Here is a 24,192-nt window from a genome sequence, read left to right on the forward strand (position 1 = left end):
AACGTTTATCTGTTAATGAAACCGTGTCAAAATCCCTACAGTTGTTCCTGAGATTAGTTTCCACATACATACAGACAAAAACAGACAGCGAGGACCTTTAATTTGTCCTTTGTATAGATATATTATCCCTCACTACCAACGTGCCGTATTATTATTATTATTATTATTATTATTGTACCGTTAACGTAAACATGACGTTAAAAATTAGCACGAAATTGATGTTGACTCTCCTTTACTAGCACATAGCACAGAATGCAGGATAAAGTAACTGGTGCACAATGAATGGCTCTGAGCACTATGGGACTTAACATCTATGGTTATCAGTCCCCTAGAACTTAGAACTACTTCAACCTAACTAACACAACACCCAGTCATCACGACGCAGAGAAAATCCCTGACCCCGCCGGGAATCGAACCCGGGAACCCGGGCGCGGGAAGCGAGAACGCTACCGCACGACCACGAGATGCGGACGCACAATGAATCTGACATCAAGAAAATGAAAAACAACGAAGAAAATTCAATCAGTCATTAGTAGTAGTAGTAGTAGTGATTTATTCATCCATTGACAATGTACATTGTATAGATTTCGTCAAAGAACATAGTATAACAAAAATAAAATAAGGGTGTACAGTTTCCTACATAATACAATGGTTCGTTGTACCCATCACAATATTTTTGGGCAATACCACTTTGATTACTGTAATAATATAAAAGTATGAGAAGGACCTTTGACATGAAATCATTACAAGTAAATAATTGATTTAACAATTTTATTCAGGAAAATTAACATTGAGGCTGTGGAAAGCATTTGATTTATGTTACTATTAACACATAGTAAATGAATGTAGTTACTTGCTACAAGGTTACTACAGATATTCATTTCTACTATAATAGCTGTTGGTCATTTAGAATTTAAATATTGCTTCCTTGAATGAAGGCAATGTTATTACTTCTTTTAGCTGAGTTGGAAGTTTTTTGTTCAAAATAGTACCCTGAGTGTTGGTTTGTTTTTGTGTTAAAGCCTTGTTTAATCTTTTTATGTGGATATCATTGTACATTCTCGTATTGTAGGAATGAAGATCTGCGTTGGTTTTATAATTATCAATGTGCATTTTTATATTAACAACACTTTTTTTATATAGAGGCATGGTAGAATATTTTGGTGTTGAAATAACTGTTTGGAAGGTGTTAGCCTTGTACTGTTTGAAATTATTCTAACAGCTCTTTTTTGTAAGGTGAAGATGGTTTTCATGTTTGCCTTATTATGACCCCAGAGGGTTAGGCCATAGGTGATAGCAGAATGGATGTAAGCAAAGTAGACAGTTCTGCTACACTCTCTACTACATGAAGTACTAATTATGCGTAATGCAAAGCAAGGAGAGCTTAACTTGTTAGTGGGGTAGATAATGTGGGCTTTCCAGTCTAAATTTTCATCAATTTGCACACCTAAGAATTTTGCGGCAGCTACCCTTTCAATTTGTTTATTTTAAATTTTGAGGTTCACATCAGAATGAGACTTTGTTTTCCTGAAATGTATATAATTAGTTTTTGAAATATTTAATGTTAGCCTCTTCAGTTCAAACCAGTTTTGTATATATTCCAAAGCTCTGGTTGCAGGTGTTGGCAATACCCTATTTATGTATGTTACAACAATATTTGTGTGATCAGCAAACGAAGTTATGTGCATACCACTGATTGGGATCTTGATATCATTAATATATATATAAGAAATAAGAGAGGTCAACTGTCTTCAGTTGAAGGTATGAGCTGTTTATTGGTGTATATTGTACTACCACAATCCTTCAACGGAAAATGGTTGACTGAATGACCAGTGTACATTTCCTTTGTGTTTCCATTTGTTTATTGTCCACTGTGGCAAGTGGACGTGTTGTTTGTATACATATGTGGTGTCTGTTCTTTCCAACATGTCGAAAAAGATATATCACGTATTTATAACTCGGGCGAGGGGGCCCTGTGATTCCTTTTGTGCGGAAGCACATTTCTTACGGAAATGAGCGATATGCTGCAAGTGATGACGATTACGTGTAGCGGCACTACGTTAGTAGTGTGTGGATAAGTCGGAAGTTTCAGTCGATGGTGGATCGCGTCCGGATGGCCAATACAGTCAAGGTGAACGTTCGCGAGAAACAGAAAAATCCGTGTTCGTGTTTTGGTCCGGCTCAAGTATTCAACTTTCTCCGTCGATGTATTTCAATGCCCAATGGCAGCTAATGTCTTCATTTCGTTTGTACGATGGGCGTTTTGTTATTGTGGTCTTCAGTCGGGAGATTGGTTTCATGAAGCTTTCCATTCTAGTCTATGCTGTGCAAGGCTCTTCATCTCTGCATAATTGAACCTGCTTACTGTATTCAACCCTTGGTCTCCCTCTACAATTCTTATCCTCCACACTAGACTGCCAAACTGACAATTATTTGATGCCTTACGATAAGTCCTCTCAACCGATCCCTTCTTTGCCATAACTTCATTTTTCTCGGAATCAGTTCGCCACCTGTTAATTAGCTGTCCGATCTACCGATTTGATCTTCAGCAATTTAGCATCACATCTCAGAAGCTTCCATCAGCTGGCCACACAAGAGCGGATATCTGTAATGGGCTAGAACCGCGGGCTATTTTCGCCCGTCTATCTGGCCCCGTCGTTTCCCACTGAAGTGCAGGCCCCACCCATCGCATCTGGTCTGTCATATCTGCCCGGAGGCCAGAAGTGTGGCGTAAATCGGCGGGTTTTCGCGATTTGTCAGCGGACCCAGGACTGTGGTTCTTGCTCGACATGCCAGAGGCCATGGGCGACGGATTTCGCTAGTTACGACCGTCTCGCCGAGAGTACGTTGTACTGTGCGATGTTTTTAGATGTTATTTCATTTTAGTATATATTTAGATTTTCAAAATTGCTAATGTCGTCGACAGGAATGAGGTAAGAAATGACAGCAGGAAGAAAATTGTGGCAGTCGCCGGTGATTTGTACGCTATGTTCTCATGCATTCCTCAAAAAATGCACAAAACCAATCAAAATGTATGAATGCAGAGTCTCGCGGCGATAACATTGAATAAAATGTTCTCGGGTTTCCGACCGCGTCAGTTGCTTAAAACTACTCGAGCTTTCGTCAAGTGGTATGGCCAAGGAGTGCTTGGCCGAAAACTCGTGTAGTTTTAAGCAACTGACGCGGTTGGAAGCCCGAGAACATTTATCCAATCAAAATGGTTTACCGAAATGCAAAAAAATGGTTCAAATGGCTCTAAGCACAATGGGACTTAGCATCAGAGGTCATCAGACCCCTAGACTTAGAACTACTTAAACCTAACTAACCCAAGAACATCACACGCATCCATGCCCGAGGCAGGATTCGAACCTGCGACGGTAGCAGCAGCGCGGTTCCGGACTGAAGATACTACAACCGCTCGGCCACAGCGGCTGGCGAAAGGCAACATTCCAGACATGGATTTCATTCAAAATCGTGGGCATTCCCCTGACAGTCGTGAAATTTCGATGTTACGAAGAGGGCGTTCTTGGTTCTTTGAAAAGAACAGTGACACCTGTAAAACGATGAACGTATTATAGCTGTGGATAATATAATAATGAACATATTACTAGCAACTTATTATTGGCACTCACCATAGTGTTGAGTCCTGCACCTTTCTGAGCTTTTTTCTGAAATTACTGAAGGCATTTTATATCCGTCTTTGCAACAACAAGAAAATTCCGATTTTTCTCACCAAACGCGTTTCGTTTTACCGAAATAAAATATCGTCAGTAGTTTGTAATGAAAGATATTCGCAATTTTTTCTAGCTTTGTAGATCTAAATTCGGTTCGTTACAAAAGATGTTGAATTTACTTACAGCACTATATGCCCGATTTTCGCTCACATCAAGAAACGCATTCCGCTTGCACGTTCGGCCTGTTGTTTTCCGCCTGATTCCGTATTGCTTTGCGGAAATACAATTTATTGATCTGCAACACGAGCTGCTAGAAGTCGGCGTTCCCTGATGTGAACGGAAATCAGACACACAATACCGTAAATAAAATCAACATCTTTTGTAACGAAGTGTTTTTAGATCTAGAGAGCAAGCGAAATTGTAAATATATTTCTTTAGAGACCACTGTTGAAGCTCTATTTCAATGAAACGAAACGTATTTAGTGACAAAGACGGATTTAAAATACTGTTCATAAAGCAACTACGGATGATAAAGCCACACAAATGAAGAGCTTCTATTCTGGAAGTTTATTTCGAATTTCATTCCTTTGATTTTATTACTCTTGGGTCCACATTTTGAATACTGTCTAGAAATGTTTCAACCATCCGTTTTTACGCAGTATTTTTCATATTCTTGTTCTTGTAATGTTCATGTGTCAATTTCCGCAAACAGATTTCATGCTACAATTGCAGCATCTTTGGTCCAGTTCTTCGCTATACTTGCGGCAACTAAAGCCTTCTGTCACCTGAAAACTGCAGGAAAACTCACGGATATGGCTCGTCACGGAAATCCCCACGTGTTTGCCCACCTAGGGCGATTGTATCCCAGTTCCGAGAACAGCAGATAACGAGCATTCGTGCATCCACTAACGCACAAGCAGGGACGGCAGGTTTTTCAGAATACGTCGGAAATATCCGTAACCCGATGCAAAAATCCGCTCGTGGGGGGGGCCAGTCATTCTCTTCTGGTCTCAATGGCTTACTGTTCACACTCCAGACACATATTCTCACAAAAGACTTCCCGATAGTTAAATTTACATTCGATGTTAACTAAATCCTCTTTTTTAGAAATATCTTTCTCGCTATAGTCAATCTGCATTTTGTATCCTCGCTACTTCGGCGATAATCAATTATTTTACAGCCCAAAAGCAGAACTGGTCTTCTACATTTAGTGTCTCACTTCTTAGTCTACTTCCTTAATCATCGCCTGATTTAATTCGGCTACGTTTCATAACGAGTAGGTTACTTTTTTCTATTTTCATCTTTTATCTCTTTTCAAAATGCCATCCATTCCGTTCACCAGCTCTTCCAATTCCTTTACTGTCTCTGACAAGATTACAATGTCGCCAGTAAACTTCAAAGTTTTTATTGCTTCTCCATTAATTTTACGCAGCTTCCTAAATTTATCTTTGGTTTAGTTTACTGCTTGCTCAGTTTGCAGACTGCATAACGCCACAGCTAGGCTACAACCCTGTCTCACTGCCTTCCCAACCACCACTTCCCGTTCATATCTTTTGACTCTTGTAGCTGCTGCTGGTTTCTGTAAAAGTGTGAAATAATCTTTCACTCCCTGTATTTGATTTCTGCTACCTTCATAATTTCAAGATGTGTTTTCCAGTCAACATTCTGTTAAAGCTATAACAACGTGTGCAATGACGGCAGAAACCTTGTACTTTGCTATAAATTGTATCACTTGAGAGTGCAACAGCAAGAAATGACAACAGCAAAAGAAATAAGTGCTCGAACACGTTGTAAACAAAGGAAGCAACACCACAACATAAAAAGCTTTATGTAAAATGCTAAATAACGCAACATATAGTGAGTGTCAGTCTGAAATAGACAGAAAACAGAGAAATAGAAAAATTTGTATTTTGCATTGACAAGGTGTAGATGGCGCAGTAGATATAAAATTACCAGCATACACAGATTTGACGCATATGAACAAATATATAACAATATTATTTCCAAATTTAGTATCCTAGGCCTAATTCTTTCAACACAGTGTACGAACAATTGATGACGTGCATCTTTAACAGTGTGTAAAATATCTGACACGTAACTATCGCTCCTTTGTATACGTAAATACCTTTTAGCCAAAGACTCACATAACCTACACAGGAGATTGTTATATAATAGTAATGTTTCAAAAAGGAAAAACAAAAAATATTGCAGAAGATAGAACATAAAGTGCTGAAACACGATTGGATAATCACAAAACGGTGTCTTTCATATGGCAGAATTGCTTAGGAAGCAAGGAAAATAAGAACTACAAAATTCAAAAGATAATTATTTCAGCGCCAAGCCAGGTAGTTTTGTCGAAGCTCTTCAAAGAATTCCAGGACACAACCATCAAAGTTCAAAAACAATACACAGCATAAAATTTGACGAAGTAGGTGTAAAATAATTCTCGGCTTAGTAATTCTAACCGTAAATAACATGGCGCCTGCGTCACAACAAGCAAAATTTAAGCTGAAATCAAGTAGATAAAGCAAGAAATTTGGTCTCTGTATTCCAGAAACAAGCACTGACTTTTAAATTATACAGACTGCATGCAGAACTAGCAAACTATATAAAATATCCACTTTTTTGATGATATGTATAGATGCTATAATGTAAAGAAACAGAAAACTAACGAAAAAATTCATCAAAGTGCTAAAACTCACAGAGGCTAACTTGTCACAACTTCAGGATTATAGACACACCTTTCTCAAACAAATGATTAATCTAATGGGCATAAATTTATCTGAACAAGTAAACAACCTGCTGAAAAGGGTGCTAAAAATAACAGAAATATATAGTCTCCCACAAAACAATAGATAACATCATAACAGGAACTGAACACATTACGAAGCAACACATCCAAATTCAATGTAAACCTAACCAGAGAAACAAAAAACGTAATCAAAGAAAACGAAACCACCATAAAAGGAAACACGAACACAACTAAAGAAAAAAACTACAGAAGACTCTATAAGAAACTGCAGTAGGAAAATTACATTATCACAAAGGCTGACAAACACAATTGTAATACTGAACTGGTGAAACAGAAAGAGTACAGTGACAAAACATTAGAATGCGTCCACAGCAACAACAATACGGAACTAACAGGTGATTCTACAGATAACAAGCAAACTTACAGATAACTTTGCAAACCGTAGAAACAATCTTCACATATGTACAGATTAAAACAGTGACACAGAAAAATCCCGAGGCCCCACTCTGAGATCATTACATAAAATTCACAAACCAAACGTCCCAATAAGACCAGCTTTCAATTTCAGCAATGCACCAACCTACCACTTAGGCAAATAGACACACAACATTACTGGAGACAATATATAAATACACAAGAAATGGAAGTGTAAGGAACTGAAGTAATGAAAACCTACGAAAGACATTAATCTCATATGACATAATTTTAATGTACACACACATTCCAAGAGAAGAAAGTATCAGCGTCAAAGTAAGGCATCAGTAGCTACAAAGAAAGACGTTTGCAGAAATATCAGCTAGTCTCAAGCTCATCACAGAAGAAAACTGTTAGTATCAATACGTTTTAACTTCCATAAGAAGAACTACCTATAGATCCCCAATCAATAGCCTCTTCGCTGACATATTCTTGAATTAATAGAAAATTAACTGTTTTACAAAACCGTAAAACTGAAGCAGTACAAAATAAAATTTTGATGGCAATATGTAGATATGTAACTTGACTAATAGATGAACCACATACTCGAATAAAAGAACTACGTTATGACAAAACAATTGTCCATTCAAAATTACAGTTCACCACTGAGACAGAGGTGAAAGACTTATTGTCTTAGACCTCTCTATACACAAAAGTAACAATAAACTTGAGTCAACAATACATAGGAAGACCACAACCACTAGCACAATTGTCCAGAACCAATCCAATCACCCTATAAAACATAAGCTAACCTGTTTCGGATAATAACTACGAGGGTTAGGGTAAAATTCATTGTAACATTTTTTTTTTCCTTGCACATGCCATCCCAGTTGGAAAACACAACACATCAAAAGATGAAAGGTCGAGGTGGGAACTACATGTGTGGACACTGAAGAACACAGTAACAGTGTGCCTCACATATTTATTATAATGGTGTGCAGGACAACACTGGTTTCGTGGTGCAAAACGGTTGCACCACAGCGCACAAATAGTTGACATGACAAAACTGAGTCTAAAGGTCCTCAACGTAGTCCCCTGCAATTTTCGGCACACGCTGCCAATGATGTGGGAGGCACTGAATACCTTCTGCATCTCCATTTGCCTGAATCAGGTCAACTGTTGTCGCACAGCATTGGCAATGTCTTCTCGTATCGCAAACCATCTACCACGTAGTGGTTCCTTTGCCTTTTGTATGACATCAAAGTCACAGGGCGATAATTCAGATGAGTATTCCAGGTGCTCTACTTCTTTCCATCGCCAGTGCTGAATATGCCGCCATTGACACTCTGCCTTATATCGTTTTGCGTTGTTGTGCAGTATGATTGCATTGTCCACAAAATGCGGAAGTTTCTCCCGAATACCACATTGTACCTGTTGATCCACGAAGTACCTGTAGTACTCCGTGCTCACTATTCTGCCATGTGGAACAAAGCGGCACACAGTGACACCCCTAATATACGCGATGATCACCATCAGTTGCAAGGGGGAAGGTTTCTGACAGATCTTTTGCCACCTTGGTGACTTAGCATGTCGCCACTCCGAGGACTGCCTGAGTTCCGGTTCATATGCGCTGGTCTAAAATTCATCGATGGTGATTATTCATGGCAGGAAGTGGTCTCCAGCATACTAGGTGGTCGGAGTATATTGCATATCGCATCGACTGTTGCACTTCATGAGGTACTTACCATGATGCAATTTTGTGCATTCGCAGCTCTGTCCGCAGTATCCTGTGTATGGTGCGTTTCTCGATGCCACTCCTGTAGCATCAATCATCTGTGTTCCTCCAGGAGTTGCTGGATGTCAACATACGCCGCCACGGTACGCACACTGTGACAATTCATCCTGAGCGTTGCTGATCACGGCTTGCCACGTGTTCTTGCTGAAACTACCCACTATGCTGTTGTACTTTCGCCTCAACCCTCGTACACAGACTGAGCGAACAAACATAAAAGAACTAAATACAGGCTGTATCAAAAAGAATCATCCGATTTTAAAAAGATCATAACTATTATGTTATTTGAGATATGTGCTTGAACAGTACTGTTGGAAAGAGCAAACTCCCGAATTTTACATGGATCCCTCTAGGTAATAGCAGTGTGCGTCCACATCAGTTCTAGTGAAAATTGTGTCGGGACAACAGAAAGCGTTTTGTGTTCTACGTTTTCCGCAGTGCGGGTTAGTAATAATTGTTCAGCGTGACTTTCGTACTAGGAATGGTTTGGTTCCTCCTACAACACAGAGCATTAGACGATGGCATGAACAATTTCGAGAAACAGGTTGTTTGTGTAAAGGCAAAGGCCGGGCAGTCGCTAGTGTCTGGCATATACCTCGAAGGCATCCGCCATAGTTTCACAAGAAGTAAGAAGAAATCCGTTTGCCGTGCAGCTCAACATACTCCCCGATGTTCGTCTGGCGTGTGCTACGTCGACGCTTACACATGGAACCATACAAAATTCAGCTACTGCAAGCTCTTCGTGAAGGTGACAAACAAAAACGTGTGGAGTTCTGTAATTTCGTTCTTGGCACGATGGAGCATGAAATTTGTCTTCCACATTTAGTGTTTAGTGACGCGGTAACATTCCATTTAAATGGGAAGGTGAACCGTCAGAATATGAGAATATGGGGTACGGAACAAACACATGAAGTTGTACAACATGAGAGGGACTCTCCAAAATTTAATGTATTGGTTAAAAACAGTCTTGGTCGCAATTTTATTTTTTTATTTTTTAACGACGCGTTTCGCCTTATTTAGGCATCTTCAGGTTATCTACATAGAAAACAGAGAACAAATACGTCTATTTAAGAATCGCGATCGCGTTGTGCAGACTTGGATAACCTATAAGCGTGTATAAACAGATCAAATATTGAAAGAGCAAATACCTTAATTTGGTTCAAAATGGCTCTGAGCACTATGGGACTTAACAGTTATGGTCATCAGTCCCCTAGAACTTAGAACTACTTAAACCTAACTAACCTAAGGACATCACACAACACCCAGCCATCACGAGGCAGAGAAAATCCCTGACCCCGCCGGAAATCGAACCCGGGAACCCGGGCGTGGGAAGCGAGAACGCTACCGCACGACCACGAGATGCGGGCCTTCATTTGGTGTTTCTTAGAGAATCCTTTAGTCAGTGTAGCCAAAGGGCATCGTCGAATATATCAGGCCAATGTCGCTTTCGTTAAACTCAGTAAAAACTAGAAATATAAAATAGTAAAATCATTACCTTTTCTAGATGGACGCGAGAGGCACCAAGATCTGCATTACGCGTTCCCGTTCACAGAACACACTGCACAACGCGATCGCGATTCTTAAATAGATGTATTTGTTCTCTGTTTTCTATGTAGATAACCTGAAGATGCCTAAATAAGGCGAAACGCGTCGTTGAAAAATGAAAAACTAAAATTGCAACCAAGACTGTTTTTAACCAATACTGTTAAGCACTGGTTTGCTGTATGCCACAAATGGATTGGAAGAATTTCTAAAATTTAATGTGTTTTGCGCAGTTTCACGGGAAAAGGTGTATGGTCCATTTTTCTTTGCCGATAACACTCTTACAGGAAGCACATATCTCGATACGCTTGAGAACTTTCTTTTCCCACAGTTGGAGACTGATTCGGCGACTTCATTCACCAACAGGATGGGGCACCGTCACAGTGGCATCTGGAAGTGCGGGAATTTTTAAATCAGAGGATTACTGAACGATGGATTGGTCACACTGGACCAAATGATTCAGCCTTACATTACTGGCCTCCAAGGTCACTGGATCTGACTGTATGTGATTATTTCTTGTGGGGGTTTATAAAAAACCTTGTTTATGTACCTCCGTTGCCAACAACAATGAATGAAATGAGACATCGCGTAACAGCATCTGTGGAAGCTGTAACTCAAGACACGCTCGCTGCGGTGTGGAACAATTTTAATACCGCGTTGATTTATGCCGTGTATCTCAAGGGAGGCATATTGAACATCTATGAAAGGGATGCATAAAAAAAAGACTTTTTGAATTTCCCGTTCGTCAAAAAACAACATTCATTGTGTATGTTTATTAGTTTCAGAAATATAGACGTGCCAAATAGGATGATTCTTGAATGAAATTTTCACTCTACAGCGGAGTGTGCGCTGATATGAATCTTCCTGGCAGATTAAAACTGTGTGCCGTACCGAGACTCGAAGGTAGGAGACGAGGTACTGGCAGAAGTAAAGCTGTGAGGACGGGGCGTGAGTCGTGCTTGGGTAGCTCAGTTGGTAGAGCACTTGCCCGCGAAAGGCGAAGGTCCCAAGTTCGAGTCTCGGTCCGGCACACAGTTTTAATCTGCCAGGAAGTTTCAGGATGATTCTTTTTGATACACCCCTTTTTAGTATGTAATTTCTGTCACTGTGTGTATGTAGGCCAAACATGTATGAATTTCAGCATCAGATATGCAGATCATGTCAGTATTACAAGTAATAGCTCCCCCTCAACAATTGCTGATCACCTAATAGCACAAAATCACTAACCAAGGAACATAAGGACTGATTTGAAATTCTTTATACTAACAACAGCTTGTACCAAAAATACCAACGGAAAAATATTATCACATACAAAAATCAGCAGGCCAAGGAAAGAGGATACTAAATGACAGACATCACTGTGCAATAAAACAATATTTACCTCCCCCTGAACCCTATATATTTTACACACACACACATACACATACTCGCATGAACACACGCTAAGCATCTCAAACGTCAACAACACTTTAAAATCACGCGCCACATTCTATACATACACTAACCGGAACATATGGACATCACATAGCTAAGCAACACGTGAAATGGTCCCTTTGTTCATGTAAATACCTTTTAACAAAAAATTCTTATCACGTGGACAAGAGGTTAACATGTAATAAGTATTTTTTAGAAGGAAAGTAATAAAGAAAGCACACCGTAAGGTTGCACACCAAGTGCTGAAGCATGTTTCATAAAACTATGAAACGGTGTCGTGAACAAAAGGTGATTATACTTTCTCAGAATCTATTAACTTAGCCGGTCGGAGTGGCCGAGCGATTCTAGGCGCTACAGCCTGGAGCCGCGCGACCGTTACGGTCGCAGATTCGAATCCTGCCTCGGGCATGGATGTGTGTGATGTCCTTAGGTTAAAGTAGTTCTAAGTTCTAGGGGACTGATGACCTCAGAAGTTAAGTCCCATAGTGCTCAGAGCCGTTTGAACCATTCTATAAACTTAGGCTTGCCTTTCTTTAACCAATTTTGGAAGATAAATCGTAGAGTCAGTATTCTCTTACATGTTTCTACATCTTTCTCGAGGATGTTTTTTTTACCAATTTTTCCGTTCTTCTGTATATAAATCGTGTCAGTATTTTGCGGCCGTAACTTACCGAACTGATAATTCGGCAATATTCACACGTGTTAGCCCCTCCCTTCTTTACAACTGGAATTATTATATTTTTCTTGACGCTTCTTATACCTAGCACACAATGCGGAATGGTTATGTCATGGTTGGCTTTCTCTCCCGAGTATTTCATTTATTCTGAGGTACTGTCGTCTTGTTTCTGCTTAGGTCTTCAGTGCTCTGCCAAATTCTTCTTGTAGTAATGTATCTCCCATCTCATTTACGTATAGTTCCTTTTACCTTCCTATAACACTGCCTTAAAGTCATTTTCGTTCTATATATTCCATCTTTCAGCTTTCCCTTCTTTGCTTAGTACTACTTGCCATCGGAGCTCCTGACCTCTTAATACTCATACAGCTGCTTCTCTTTTCTCCAAAGCTTTTTGTAATTTTCCTGTTGGTGGCAACTACTTTTCCCCTGGTTCACCTTCATAGTGGCTTATCATTTAGCTACACACGCTATTTAACATAGTAAATCAAAATATACGTAGTTATGTATTGTCAATCACTGGTACTGATTCATATTTCAGGCGATTAATTTACCAATTTAATTTGACTATCTATTACACGTTTTAGACAACTTAAGGGACAGTTTTTTAAAAATAGTAACACAACAACAGCATCTCCAATTTACCCACACTGTAAGGCCGAAGGGTATACTAAATGACGTCTGTAATACTGCCCGTGTAGCTGATAGTTGTTGTTGAAGGTGTTATGTGAAAGAAATAAAAAAATCATTGCCATTAATTGTAAAGTCTTTAAACTTTGGCTGTGTATATCAAACTTACTTACAAAATAGGAATTTGTTTGCATCTATCATTTGTTAAATGAAATGTAACCAGTTCGCTAAGTAAATGTAACAAACCGTGTTTTACCTAATGGATACTGGACTATGGGGTTTGGGTGTATTATTTAGATACGCACTGAGCAATAAAGACTCGTAACATATTTTTTAAGTTCATATTAAACTAAAAAGCAAGCAAAAGCAAAGTACATCTTTACTAGTGATAATATAAATTACTGTAACACAGAGAACAAATTAAATGTATACTACAACTGTTTAAATTTCTAAAACTGTCGCCGTATCTAACATTGCAGTCAGCATGTATACCTAACCATCTACGCACAGTAATGTCCTACTACATGAAGTAAGTAGGAACTTAACATAACAAACACTTCTGTCTTTACAGTCTATTCGTTTACATAACAAATTTCACACACCATACCATCAATACAGAAACACAACAACATAACATTCTGTAATTGAGTGACAATAGTGTAACTACTATTAAGCAGCACAAAGTATCACTTTCACTGTCTAAATTATAAAACTGTTAATCAATTAAACATACAAAAACCATTAACTTTCTTTCAATATGGCAGCACGAACTTCTGAACAGATTGCTTATTTCTGTCAGCACAGATCACATTTTAGTTTGACTGTTACTGTATTAAATTTATCACAATACCTAAATTGTAAGTAGAAACGTTCTAAAATTTAACTTTGAAAACACTAGGTTCCAATGAAAGCATGAACACTTTTAACCCACCTCACTGACATTCAGAATCATTCAGCTTAAAACTTTTTCCAGTGAAAATGTAATACTGAACATGACAGAATACTGTTTTCAATATATCATTTTTTAATTTGTGTAAGTCTTGTATCTCATGTATAAAGATATCGATTCTGCCACAAAAGATGACGACGTTATTGACTCAAAGAGGTTGCGGATCACGGCACATTAGGATATGCAGCTCTCCTGGTGACGCACCCGGTCCCTCCATCTACATACATCAAAAAAAGTTTTGCATCACCTCGGTTCTGAGAGTTCCGGAACCTGTACAGAAAATTGGAATAGAGATCAACAAAAAATTGTTCAAATGGCTCTGAGCACTATGCGACATAACTTCGGAGGTCATCAGTCGCCTAGAACTTAGAACTAATTAAACCTAACTAACCTAAGGACATCACACACATCCATGCCCGAGGCAGGATTCGAACCTGCGACCGTAGCGGTCGCTCGGCTCCAGACTGTAGCGCCTAGAAACCGCACGGCCACTCCGGCCGGCAGAGATCAACATAAAAATCATTTCTGTCCTTTTTATTGCTCATGAAAACCACTCATAGCATGTTGTACCACCATACAGCGAGACCTTCAGAGGTGGTGGTCCAGATTGCTGTACACACCGGTGCCTCTAATCCCAGCAGCACACCTTCTTGCATTGACACATGCCTATATTCGTCGTGGCATACTATCCACAAGTTCATCAAGTCACTGTTGGTCCAGATGGTCCCACTCCTCAACGGCAATTCGGCGTAGATCCCTCAGAGTGATTTGTGTGTCGCTTTGTCGATAAACATCCCTTTTCAATCTATCCCGGGTATGTTCGATAGGGTTCATGTCTGGAGAACATGCTGGCCACTCTAATCGAGCGATGTCGTTATTCTGAAGGAAGTCATTCACGAGATGTGCACAATGGGGGCGCGGACTGTCGTCCATGAAGACGAATGCCTTGCCAGCATGCTGCTGATATGGTTGCAGTATCGGTCGGAGGATGACATTCACGTATGTACAGCAGTTACGGCGCCTTCCATGACCACCAGCGGCGTACGTCGGCCCCACATAGTGCCATCCCAAAACAGCAGGGAACCTTCACCTTGCTGCACACGCTGATCCGTGTATCTAAGGCGTTCAGCCTGACCGGGTCGCCTCCAAACACGTCTCCGACGATTGTCTGGTTGAAGGCATTTGCGACACTCATCAGTGAAGAGAACTTGATGCCAATTATGAGCGTTCCATTCGGCATGTTGTTGGGCCCAGCTGTACCGCGCTGCATGGTATCGTGGTTGCAAAGACGGACCTCAACATGGACGTCGGGAGTGAATTTGCGCATCATGCAGCCTATTGCGCACAGTTTGAGTTGTAACACGACGTCCTATATCTTCACGAAAAGCATTATTCAACATGGTGGCGTTGCTGTCAGTGTTCCTCCGAGCCACAATCCGTAGGTAGCGGTCATCCACTGTAGTAGTAGCCCTTGGCCGGCCTGAGCGTTGCATGTCTCTCTGTATCTCCACCATGTCCGAACAACATCTCTTTGGTTCACTCCGAGACGCCTGGTCACTTCCCTTCTTGAAAGCCCTTCATGGCACAAAGTAACAATGCGGACGCGATCGAACCGCGGTATTGATCGTCAAGGCATGGTTGAACTACAGACAACACGAGATGTGTACCTCCTTCCTGGTGGAATGTCTGGAACTGATCGGCTGTCGGACCTCCAACATCTAGTAGGCGCTGCTCATGCATGGTTGTTTACATCTTTGGGCGGGTTTAGTGACATCTCTGAACAGTCAAACGGACTGTGTCTGTGATACAATACACACAGTCAACGTTTATCTTCAGGAGTTCTGGGAAGCGGCGTGACGCAAAATTTTTTTTGATGTGTGTATTAGAAGATGCAGTTGTAAGCAGCAGTCTAGTGCTCCACTATCATACATTCACTGAGTGAAGGCCACTGACACATCCTTGTGATGCGCTGTTGGAATATGGCTGCTATCTGATTCCTGAACAGCCAAAATGCAGACTTTCACACACAAGGGCACCGCTGGGAAAAATGTAATGCACTGAAAGAGAATATGTAGAGGAGGACTAGCACCAAGTTCTGTGGTCGCAGATTAAGGTGACATTTAATATTTCATCACTACCTGTGGGATCCTGCCCACTCGTGTAATATAGGGTGCCTAGAAAGCTGCTTTCTCGAATAGACAACTTTCAAGCAAATCATATTAAGGGAACTTATTACAGTAATTGAACTGACAAAGCTTGGATAAGTCGCTATCAATTAGCGACATGCAAATAATCGATGTTCTTCAACAGATACAATTTCCATGCAAGCTAATCACACAAGTTCATAAGTCACGAGTCTAGTGTGACTCTTCTAGTCTTCCCTTCTAGTGCGCTCTTGTAGTGTGCCCAAGGCTGGGCGGCGCGTCGCTTTTATTCTCGTCGTGTAGAGGCCGCTGCTATCGCGGTGACGTTCTAATTAGCAAGCTATTAACTGACGTCGTCTCACAGCCCTCTCTGCTGTGTCGATCTTCGTGCCGACGCTTATCATTATGCCGGAACACTGCCCTTACTACGAGGCTAATCCCAAAAGTATGGTGTCCTATTTTTTATAAGTACAGAACTCTGTGTGGCAGTTGGTCACACTGTTATGAAGAGTGCTTCACGCGCTATGTGTAAACATGCGCACGCTGCGCTGAGGCGCCCAGTATTGGCTTGGCAGCCGTTGAGAATGGAACTCCCGTTGTATGTTACCGCCAAGTACGAATTGCGCGCAGTTATTCGGTTTTTGAACGCAAAGGGCACTGCGCTGATTGAAATCCATCGTCAATTGACGGAAGTGTATGGTGAATCGTTGCATGGATGTCAAAAATGGTCGTAAGTGGTGTAGAGAGTTTGAAGCTGGTCGGACCGAAATTCACGACGAACACAGGAGCGGAAGACCGTCAATTTCTGTGGACACAGTGTTGAAGGTTGAGCAAAGCATGCGTGAAGATCGGCGGATCACCCTGGATGATCTCTACACGTTGGTTCCTGAGGTTTCCCGAACCACCGCTCACAGAATTTTAACGCAAACATTGAACTACCGGAAGGTGTGCGCAAGATGGGTGCCACGCATGCGGCAACGAAATCATGCTTCCCGCGCATTTCTTCACCGCCTTGCAGCCGAACAGGACAACTTTCTGGGCCGCGCGGGATTAGCCGAGTGGTCTGAGGCGCTGCAGTCATGGACTGGGCGGCTTCCCCCGGCGGAGGTTCGAGTCCTCCGTCGGGCATGGGTGTGTGTGTTTGCCCTTAGGATAATTTAGGTTAAGTAGTGTGTAAGTTTAGGAACTGATGACCTTAGCAGTTAAGTCCCATAAGATTTCACACACATTTAAACATTTTGAACAACTTTCTGGACTCAATTGTCACGGGTGACGAAACCTGGGCTTACCACTTCACACCTGAGACCAAGCAACAATCACGCCAGTGGCGGCATCCTTCTTCGCCAAAGCCGCGGAAATTTAAACAAACAGTCATGACAACCGTTTTTTGGGATTGGAAAGGGGTATTGTTGTCGACTTTATACCCACTGGGACTACAATTAACGCTGACAGGTACTGTGATACTCTGAAAAAAACTCAAACGGGCCTTTCGGAACCGGAGAAGAGGAATGTTGAGCAAGGGCGTGCACATTCTCCATGACAACGCTCGTCCACACATCGCTCGGCAAACCGTTGCACCCACCCTATAGCCCTGGCTTGGCGCCCAGTGACTATCACCTGTTCCCTAGGTTAAAAGAACATTTGGCAGGAAAGCGATTCAGCTCCGACGACGAGGTGAAAGAAGAACTTTCTGAACAGCATGGCGGCGAGCTGGTATGACATGGGTATACAAAAACTGCCACAGCGTCTACAAAAATGCATCGACAGAAATGGTGATTATGTAGAGGGGGGCTCTAAGCACTATGAGACTTAACATCTGAGGTCATCAGTCCCCTAGACTTAGAACTACTTATACCTAACTAACCTAAGGACATCACACACAGCCATGCCCGAGGCAGGATTCGAACCTGCGACCGTAGCAGCAGCGCGGTTCCGGACTGAAGCGCCTAGAACCGCTCGGCTACGACGGCCGGCCAATTATGTAGAAAAATAGGTAAATGTTCAAGCTGTAAAACTGATGTAAACCATTGTAGAAATAAACAGGTCTATGTATTTATTAAAAAAATAGGAGACCTTACTTTTGGGATTACCCTCGTAGGTGAATGAGATATTCGAGCGTTCTGCTTCACCCTTTGAGGCATACGCAAAGTAGGAGTGTTCAGTAGGAAGCAGAATCAAATGTAATGCTTACAGGGGACAAAAATGTGGAAACACCGTGAGAAACGCATGCTGTAACATAAATGGTGATGCTAGCCAAGCCTACAGGTTGCGCTGCTATATTCGACTATGAATGACACCTTTGCAGTGTCGTCAGCGCTTTGCAAGCGCTAATCGTGGCCACAATAGCGGATTGTTGGTGCTCGTATGGTGGGACCTTCCACAACCAAGGTGGCCGAAGCATTTGTTATTTCAAGAGGCACTATGTCTAATATTTATATCCCATACAGCGAAAGTGGAAGAACATAATGCAGTAAGTCACAACGCAGACGAATGTTTGTGTTGAGGGATCGTGACAAGTAGTCATTGACGAGTATTGTGACGAAAAATAAGAGGCCGATTGCTGCAGGAGTCACTGCAGAACTGAATTTCGCACTCGCGAACCCGGCCACCACCAAAACAGCATGAAGGGGAGTTGCAGAGCGAGCTGAGATTTCAAAACCACTTATCAGTGATCCAAATGTCACCAACAGGAAAACGTTACGCTGAATCGATAAAACCTGATCTATACAGCAGTGGCAGAAAGTCATTTGGTCTGATGAATCTTCTTGGGCACTGTTTTCATCTTCTGACCGAGTTTACGTCCGTTGACAGGGGTTCGATGATGATTTAGACAGCGATGTCATGGTATTCTGTGGAGCATGTAACCTCCCCCTCACTTATCGACCTTAATGACAGTGAAAAATTAAACCGCGTGTACCTAATGGAAATTTGGGAATAGCAATCGTCACCGAAGTTAATCTGTCGGTAAAGAGGGAGGAAAGGGTTACATCTAAATGAAAGTAAAAATGCAAATGAAACTGGTGGAAATTAATTTTGAAAAAGGGGTAAAGTTAATAAAGAAAGTAAATGTGCGGCCGTTACGTTAACAATTAACTAGCGGTAATTAGATATTTGAGATTTGGGGAAAATTACGGTCGCCAGTCCTAAGGACAATTACTATAATAACTGAAAAAGAAAGGTTATTACACATATAATTAGCACTTGAAGCGTGGCAACTGAAGGTTGATACGTGTAGTGTGAAAACTGAAAGTTTGTCAGAAGTAATAAATTTCGCTACACCCTGACTTAATTTAGCAAAAGAATTAATAAAACCGGAAAATCGAAAGTTAATTTAGTGACTGAAATTAACAGTGAGCTTTGTTTCTGAAGCATATCGAAATTCAGTAAAATACAGTTAGTCTTGGGCTACCTCAACAATCATTTCAAAAGCTACTTGAATCTACGCAATTTAGAAATAAGAAATTTAACTTTGAACTTGAATTAAATGAGTCTGAACAATTAACAATAGTAAAATTTAGTACGTACCAAGCTGAGCTGCAGTCACAGGTAAGCTAAAGTACGGTAACAAAACTCGCACTCTTAATTTGTGCTTGTGTAATCTAAATATTGTAGCCAGCTATGAATACTTAAAGTGAACTTTGAAATTAAAGCAGTGAAATGGAATTATGCTGGCGTTTGAATTTCAACGACACTCGGGTTCATTTCGGAAAAGGAAAGGACCCTGCTTGGCAATGCAATTGGGACAATGAGCAACAAAGGTTCATGCTACGTTGCTGTAATTTTGTGATTTGAACAGTTTGAAAAGCTGAGGTCTGCCATACAGTTCTTAAACTTTACGTGCTTTTAGTCTGCCTTGTTGGTTGATTGAAGGTTTGAAGTCGTCGATCGAGGAGGTGGCGACAGTCACTCATTGTCGGCCGTCGCTGTTGCAGAAGCTGGATGTTGGTGCGCCTTCTTCTCGACACGGTCACCAGACGAGACGGGCTCTTGATGTGCGCCAGCTAATGCTTCCCGTCCGCGACACCATGTCAGAAACTATCATCGCAAGTCGAGCGCAATTACATGCTGCCAAACCCCGAAAGCGCGGCAACTCGCGGGAGCTTCACACCACACACCTGCTCCACTCGCTACTCCAGCCAGACTCTCTCATGCTCTGCCCGCGCTCCACGCGGCAGAGTTAACACTACCAAAGATCCTAAACACTTTGGTTCTCCACACGACCTATCGATGTAAGCGTTCGATAGCAGTTTTCCCTAGGCAAGACCCAGCGTAAAAATACAAATAATATTTACGAAACAAACCAATTATACATCGACATAAATGCATAAATATATATATATATATATATATATATATATATATATATATACAAATAGTAAAACAATTACAATATGTAAAGACACAGAAATGTCATATATTCAGGTAACAAAAATAAGGAAAACAAATTATAGTACAATAGATGGAAATAGGAGGATATGCATTTCCGGCGTTACAAGCACACTGGTAATCTGAAAGCCGCATTACTGCCAATGATTATGTGATTATTTTGACTGATCAGGTCCATCCCACTGTACCGTGTTTTTTTCTCCAGTAATGTTAACTATGTATTGCTAAATGAACTATAAATTGCTATGTTGATAGTGGCTTTGTGAGGACTTAAGCGCTTTCTGATATTATTCTTCCATCATCAAATTTGTTTACTCACGCCGAAGTCAGTCGTTCATGTTTTGTGGATTTTAACTTTGTTCTGTTGTTTAATTGTGAATCAATAAAAGTTGTGCAAGCTGGCACGCAGCAACCAAACATGGTGTAAAAAAGAAAGGATTAGTAGTAATGTTATGGTGCTTGCGTGCTACAGCAATCCATCCACATGACCGGAAGTTTCAGAGACTTTGCATCAAACATCCATGCACGGCACATCAATTCATGGGGAATAACTTTCGTTACAGACAACATGTGTGTTGACACTTCCCAGTGAGCCCTTGTGCCACTTTATTGAATTCACTGGCGCCGGCATGACGAGATTTCACCGAACTAGTAGAATCTACAAACGAGGTATGCTGCATCTGTATACTACCTACCCTAGTAAATTGATAAGAGTGAGTTCCAACAAGAAAAAAAAGAGTGTCTCCAAGTGGAATAAGATATTTTAGAAGCTTGGCTTATACCGCCCCATTTCGCGTGGAACGGATGACTGAATTACGGGCATCACACATTGCATGTCAACACCGCAGTGTGGCGATGACCTGCCGCCACCTAGGGGCAGATCAGATCATGGGGAACAACTTTCGTTCTTCAACTAACATTTTCTCTCTAGCAACAGTTGTTCCCTCTGATGTTTGATGTAAGGACTTTGAAACATACTGTATACACAGTCACATTCTGACACATATTCTTGGCATAGAATCGTCAACAAAGTTAAAATCGTGCTGGCAATACTATGCTACATTTAACAGAGGGAGATGTCCAAAGATACGGCTACGTCAGAACCACAGTATGCTTACAAGCTAGCACCTCCATTGTTAATCAACGCAAATAAACGAAGGGAAGTACATGCTTCAAAGTTCCTCAACTAAAATAATGGTTAAGCTCCAGAATGAGATTTTCACTCTGCAGCGGAGTGTGCGCTGACATGAAACTCCCTGGCAGATTAAAACTGTGTGCCTTTATAGAAGCTCTCATGCGAACCTCGCAGGAGAGCTTCTGTAAAGTTTGGAAGGTAGGAGACGAGATACTGGCAGAAGTAAAGCTGTGAGGACGAGGCGTGAGTCGTGCGTGGGTATCTCAGTTGGTAGAGCACTTGCTAGCGAAAGGCAAAGGTTCCGAGTTCGAGTCTCGGTCCGGCACACAGTTTTAATCTGCCAGGAAGTATCATATCAGCGCACACTCCGCTGCAGAGTGAAAATCTCATTCTGAGCCATGTCTCCGCATATCCTTTCTTTCAGGAGTGCTATTTCTGCGAGGTTCGCAGGAGAGCTTCTGTAAAGTTTGGAAGGTAGGAGGCGAGATACTGGCAGAAGTAAAGCTGTGGGGACGGGGCGTGAGTCGTGCTTGGGTATCTCAGTTGGTAGAGCACTTGCCCGCGAAAGGCAAAGGTCCCGAGTTCGAGTCTCGGTCCGGCACACACTTTTAATCTGCCAGGAAGTTTCATATCAGCGCACCCTCCGCTGCAGAGTGAAAATCTCATTCTGGAAACATCCCCCAGGGTGTGGCTAAGTCATGTTTCCGCATATCCTTTCTTTCAGAAGTTCTGCAAGGTTCGCAGTAGAGCTTCTGTAAAGTTTGGAAGGTAGGAGGCGAGATACTGGCAGAAGTAAAGCTGTGAGGACGGGGCGTGAGTCGTGCTTGGGTAGCTCAGTATGTAGAGCACTTGCCCGCGAAATGTAAAGGTCCCGAGTTCGAGTCTCGGTCCGGCACACACTTTTAATCTGCCAGGAAGTTTCATATCAGCGCACCCCCGCTACAGAGTGAAAATCTCATTCTGGAAACATCCCCCAGGGTGTGGCTAAGTCATGTTTCCGCATATCCTTTCTTTCAGGAGTGCAAGTTCTGCAAGGTTCGCAGTAGAGCTTCTGTAAAGTTTGGAAGGTTGGAGAAGAGATACTGGCAGAAGTAGAACTGTGAGGACGGGGCGTGAGTCGTGCTTGGGTAGCTCTGTTGGTAGAGCACTTGCCCGCGAAAAGCGAAGGTCTCGTCTTCGAGTCTCGGTCCGGCACACAGTTTTAATTTGCCAGGAAGTTTCAATAGTTAAGCTCTTTTAGCGCAAGGGCAGTAATAGTCATTAGGCCTCAACATTTTTAGTTTTCCAGTTGTGGGATGATGAGAGCAGTGGGGAATGTGATTGCAGTGTGGTGCGGCCGGCTGTTGGCGTCCTTCTTTTGTGGTGTGGTGCTGGGCTTTGTGGTGGCCACACTCGACTTCCAAAGTTCATCGTTGTGGCTGCAGGAGCGGCTGCAGACAGCTACCATCGACTCCTACGAGTACAAGCTGGCCGCCCCAGATGTCCTACCGAGTGCAAAGCGCTTTGTCCCTACGGCTTGGCGCAATCCAGGTGAGTGCTGTCATTCGGAACACGACCGTTCTAATATTTGTGCATCTGAGCCCAGTTCCTCATTTACGCTGCTGGCCACTGAAATTTCACTAAACTTTACACAGGGCCATCCATACTTTGTCGCGATTATGATGCTCTTCATTTTTAATCAAGCGAATAGTGTAGCTATGAGGCGATCAATTTTTCCTTCAGAATTCTGCTTCACACGACAAACCCACTTGCATCCGATTGGTTTGCGATTGTTTGTTAATGGTACCAGAGACAAAGTTTTGTTCTCCTTTATTCAAAATTTGATGTTCAGAGATAATGGCAGAATAGGCTCTATCTTGGTCTCGAAAACGAGCGGGTGCTTTAGATCAATCTCTCAGCTCCACCTTGTCATATTCTTTGACTTGTTTGCTAATATCATCCTCTTCAGATTCCTCCTGAACATCTTCTGCAGCATCGTCCCCCAGGTAAAATTTAGCATATCCCTGTCCCACGTAGCCATAGGTTTCTTCTTCATTGAAAGAGACACTGCAGGAGATTGTAATTTTCTTTGACTGAGGATTGTAGAAACGATAATTAGCACCATACCCATCAAGCCAACCGTGATTGATCTTCGATGTACTATCCCATTTCGATCTAAACTGATCAGGAACGTGTACATATGCACCTGATCCAAACTTCCTCATGTGTTTTAAAGATGGTCTTCCTAAGTTTATTTCGTACGGAGTAACATTAGTATTTGCCTTACATAGTCCTCGATTTAAGATGTATGCAGCACAATTTACTGCCTCTGTCCACAACTCTTGAAGTAAGTGAGTAGTCAATATCACAGTGCGTACACATTCAACAACTGAAATGTTTTCTCGCTAAATTCGGCCATTCTGCTGCAGTGTATAGGGACTTGTGGTATCATGTATTCCATTTTGCTTGAAATAATCTTCAAATTACTTATTTATGAATTCGGTCCCATTGCCACTTCTGAGAACTCTGGTTTTGTTTCCAGTTTATCTTTCAATCAGTCTCTGAAATTCCAAAAACACAGGGAAAGTATCATATTCACTTTTAACAAAATACACACATCTGTAAATAAGTGGAATCGTCCTTGAATACTATGTACGATTGTTTCTCATCCATCCACTCAGACCCGTA

At 41.7% G+C, this 24,192-nt stretch overlaps 1 protein-coding gene across 2 annotated transcripts in view; it reads left to right on the forward strand.

Annotated features, from left to right (window-relative positions):
• The window catches only part of LOC126203005 (glycoprotein-N-acetylgalactosamine 3-beta-galactosyltransferase 1-like), a 183,241-nt gene that overhangs the window by 35,300 nt on the left and 123,749 nt on the right, over positions 1-24,192 (forward strand). The window contains exon 2 of one of the 2 annotated variants that reach the window (XM_049937204.1): positions 22,852-23,055. The exons of the other annotated variant lie outside the window; for it this stretch is intronic. Within the exon in view, the coding sequence (XP_049793161.1) occupies positions 22,852-23,055 (204 nt within the window). The remainder of the gene's footprint in view (positions 1-22,851; positions 23,056-24,192) is intronic. 2 annotated transcript variants of the gene reach the window in all.

This window comes from Schistocerca nitens, chromosome 9, assembly GCF_023898315.1.
Source record: "Schistocerca nitens isolate TAMUIC-IGC-003100 chromosome 9, iqSchNite1.1, whole genome shotgun sequence".
Lineage (NCBI taxonomy): Eukaryota > Metazoa > Arthropoda > Insecta > Orthoptera > Acrididae > Schistocerca > Schistocerca nitens.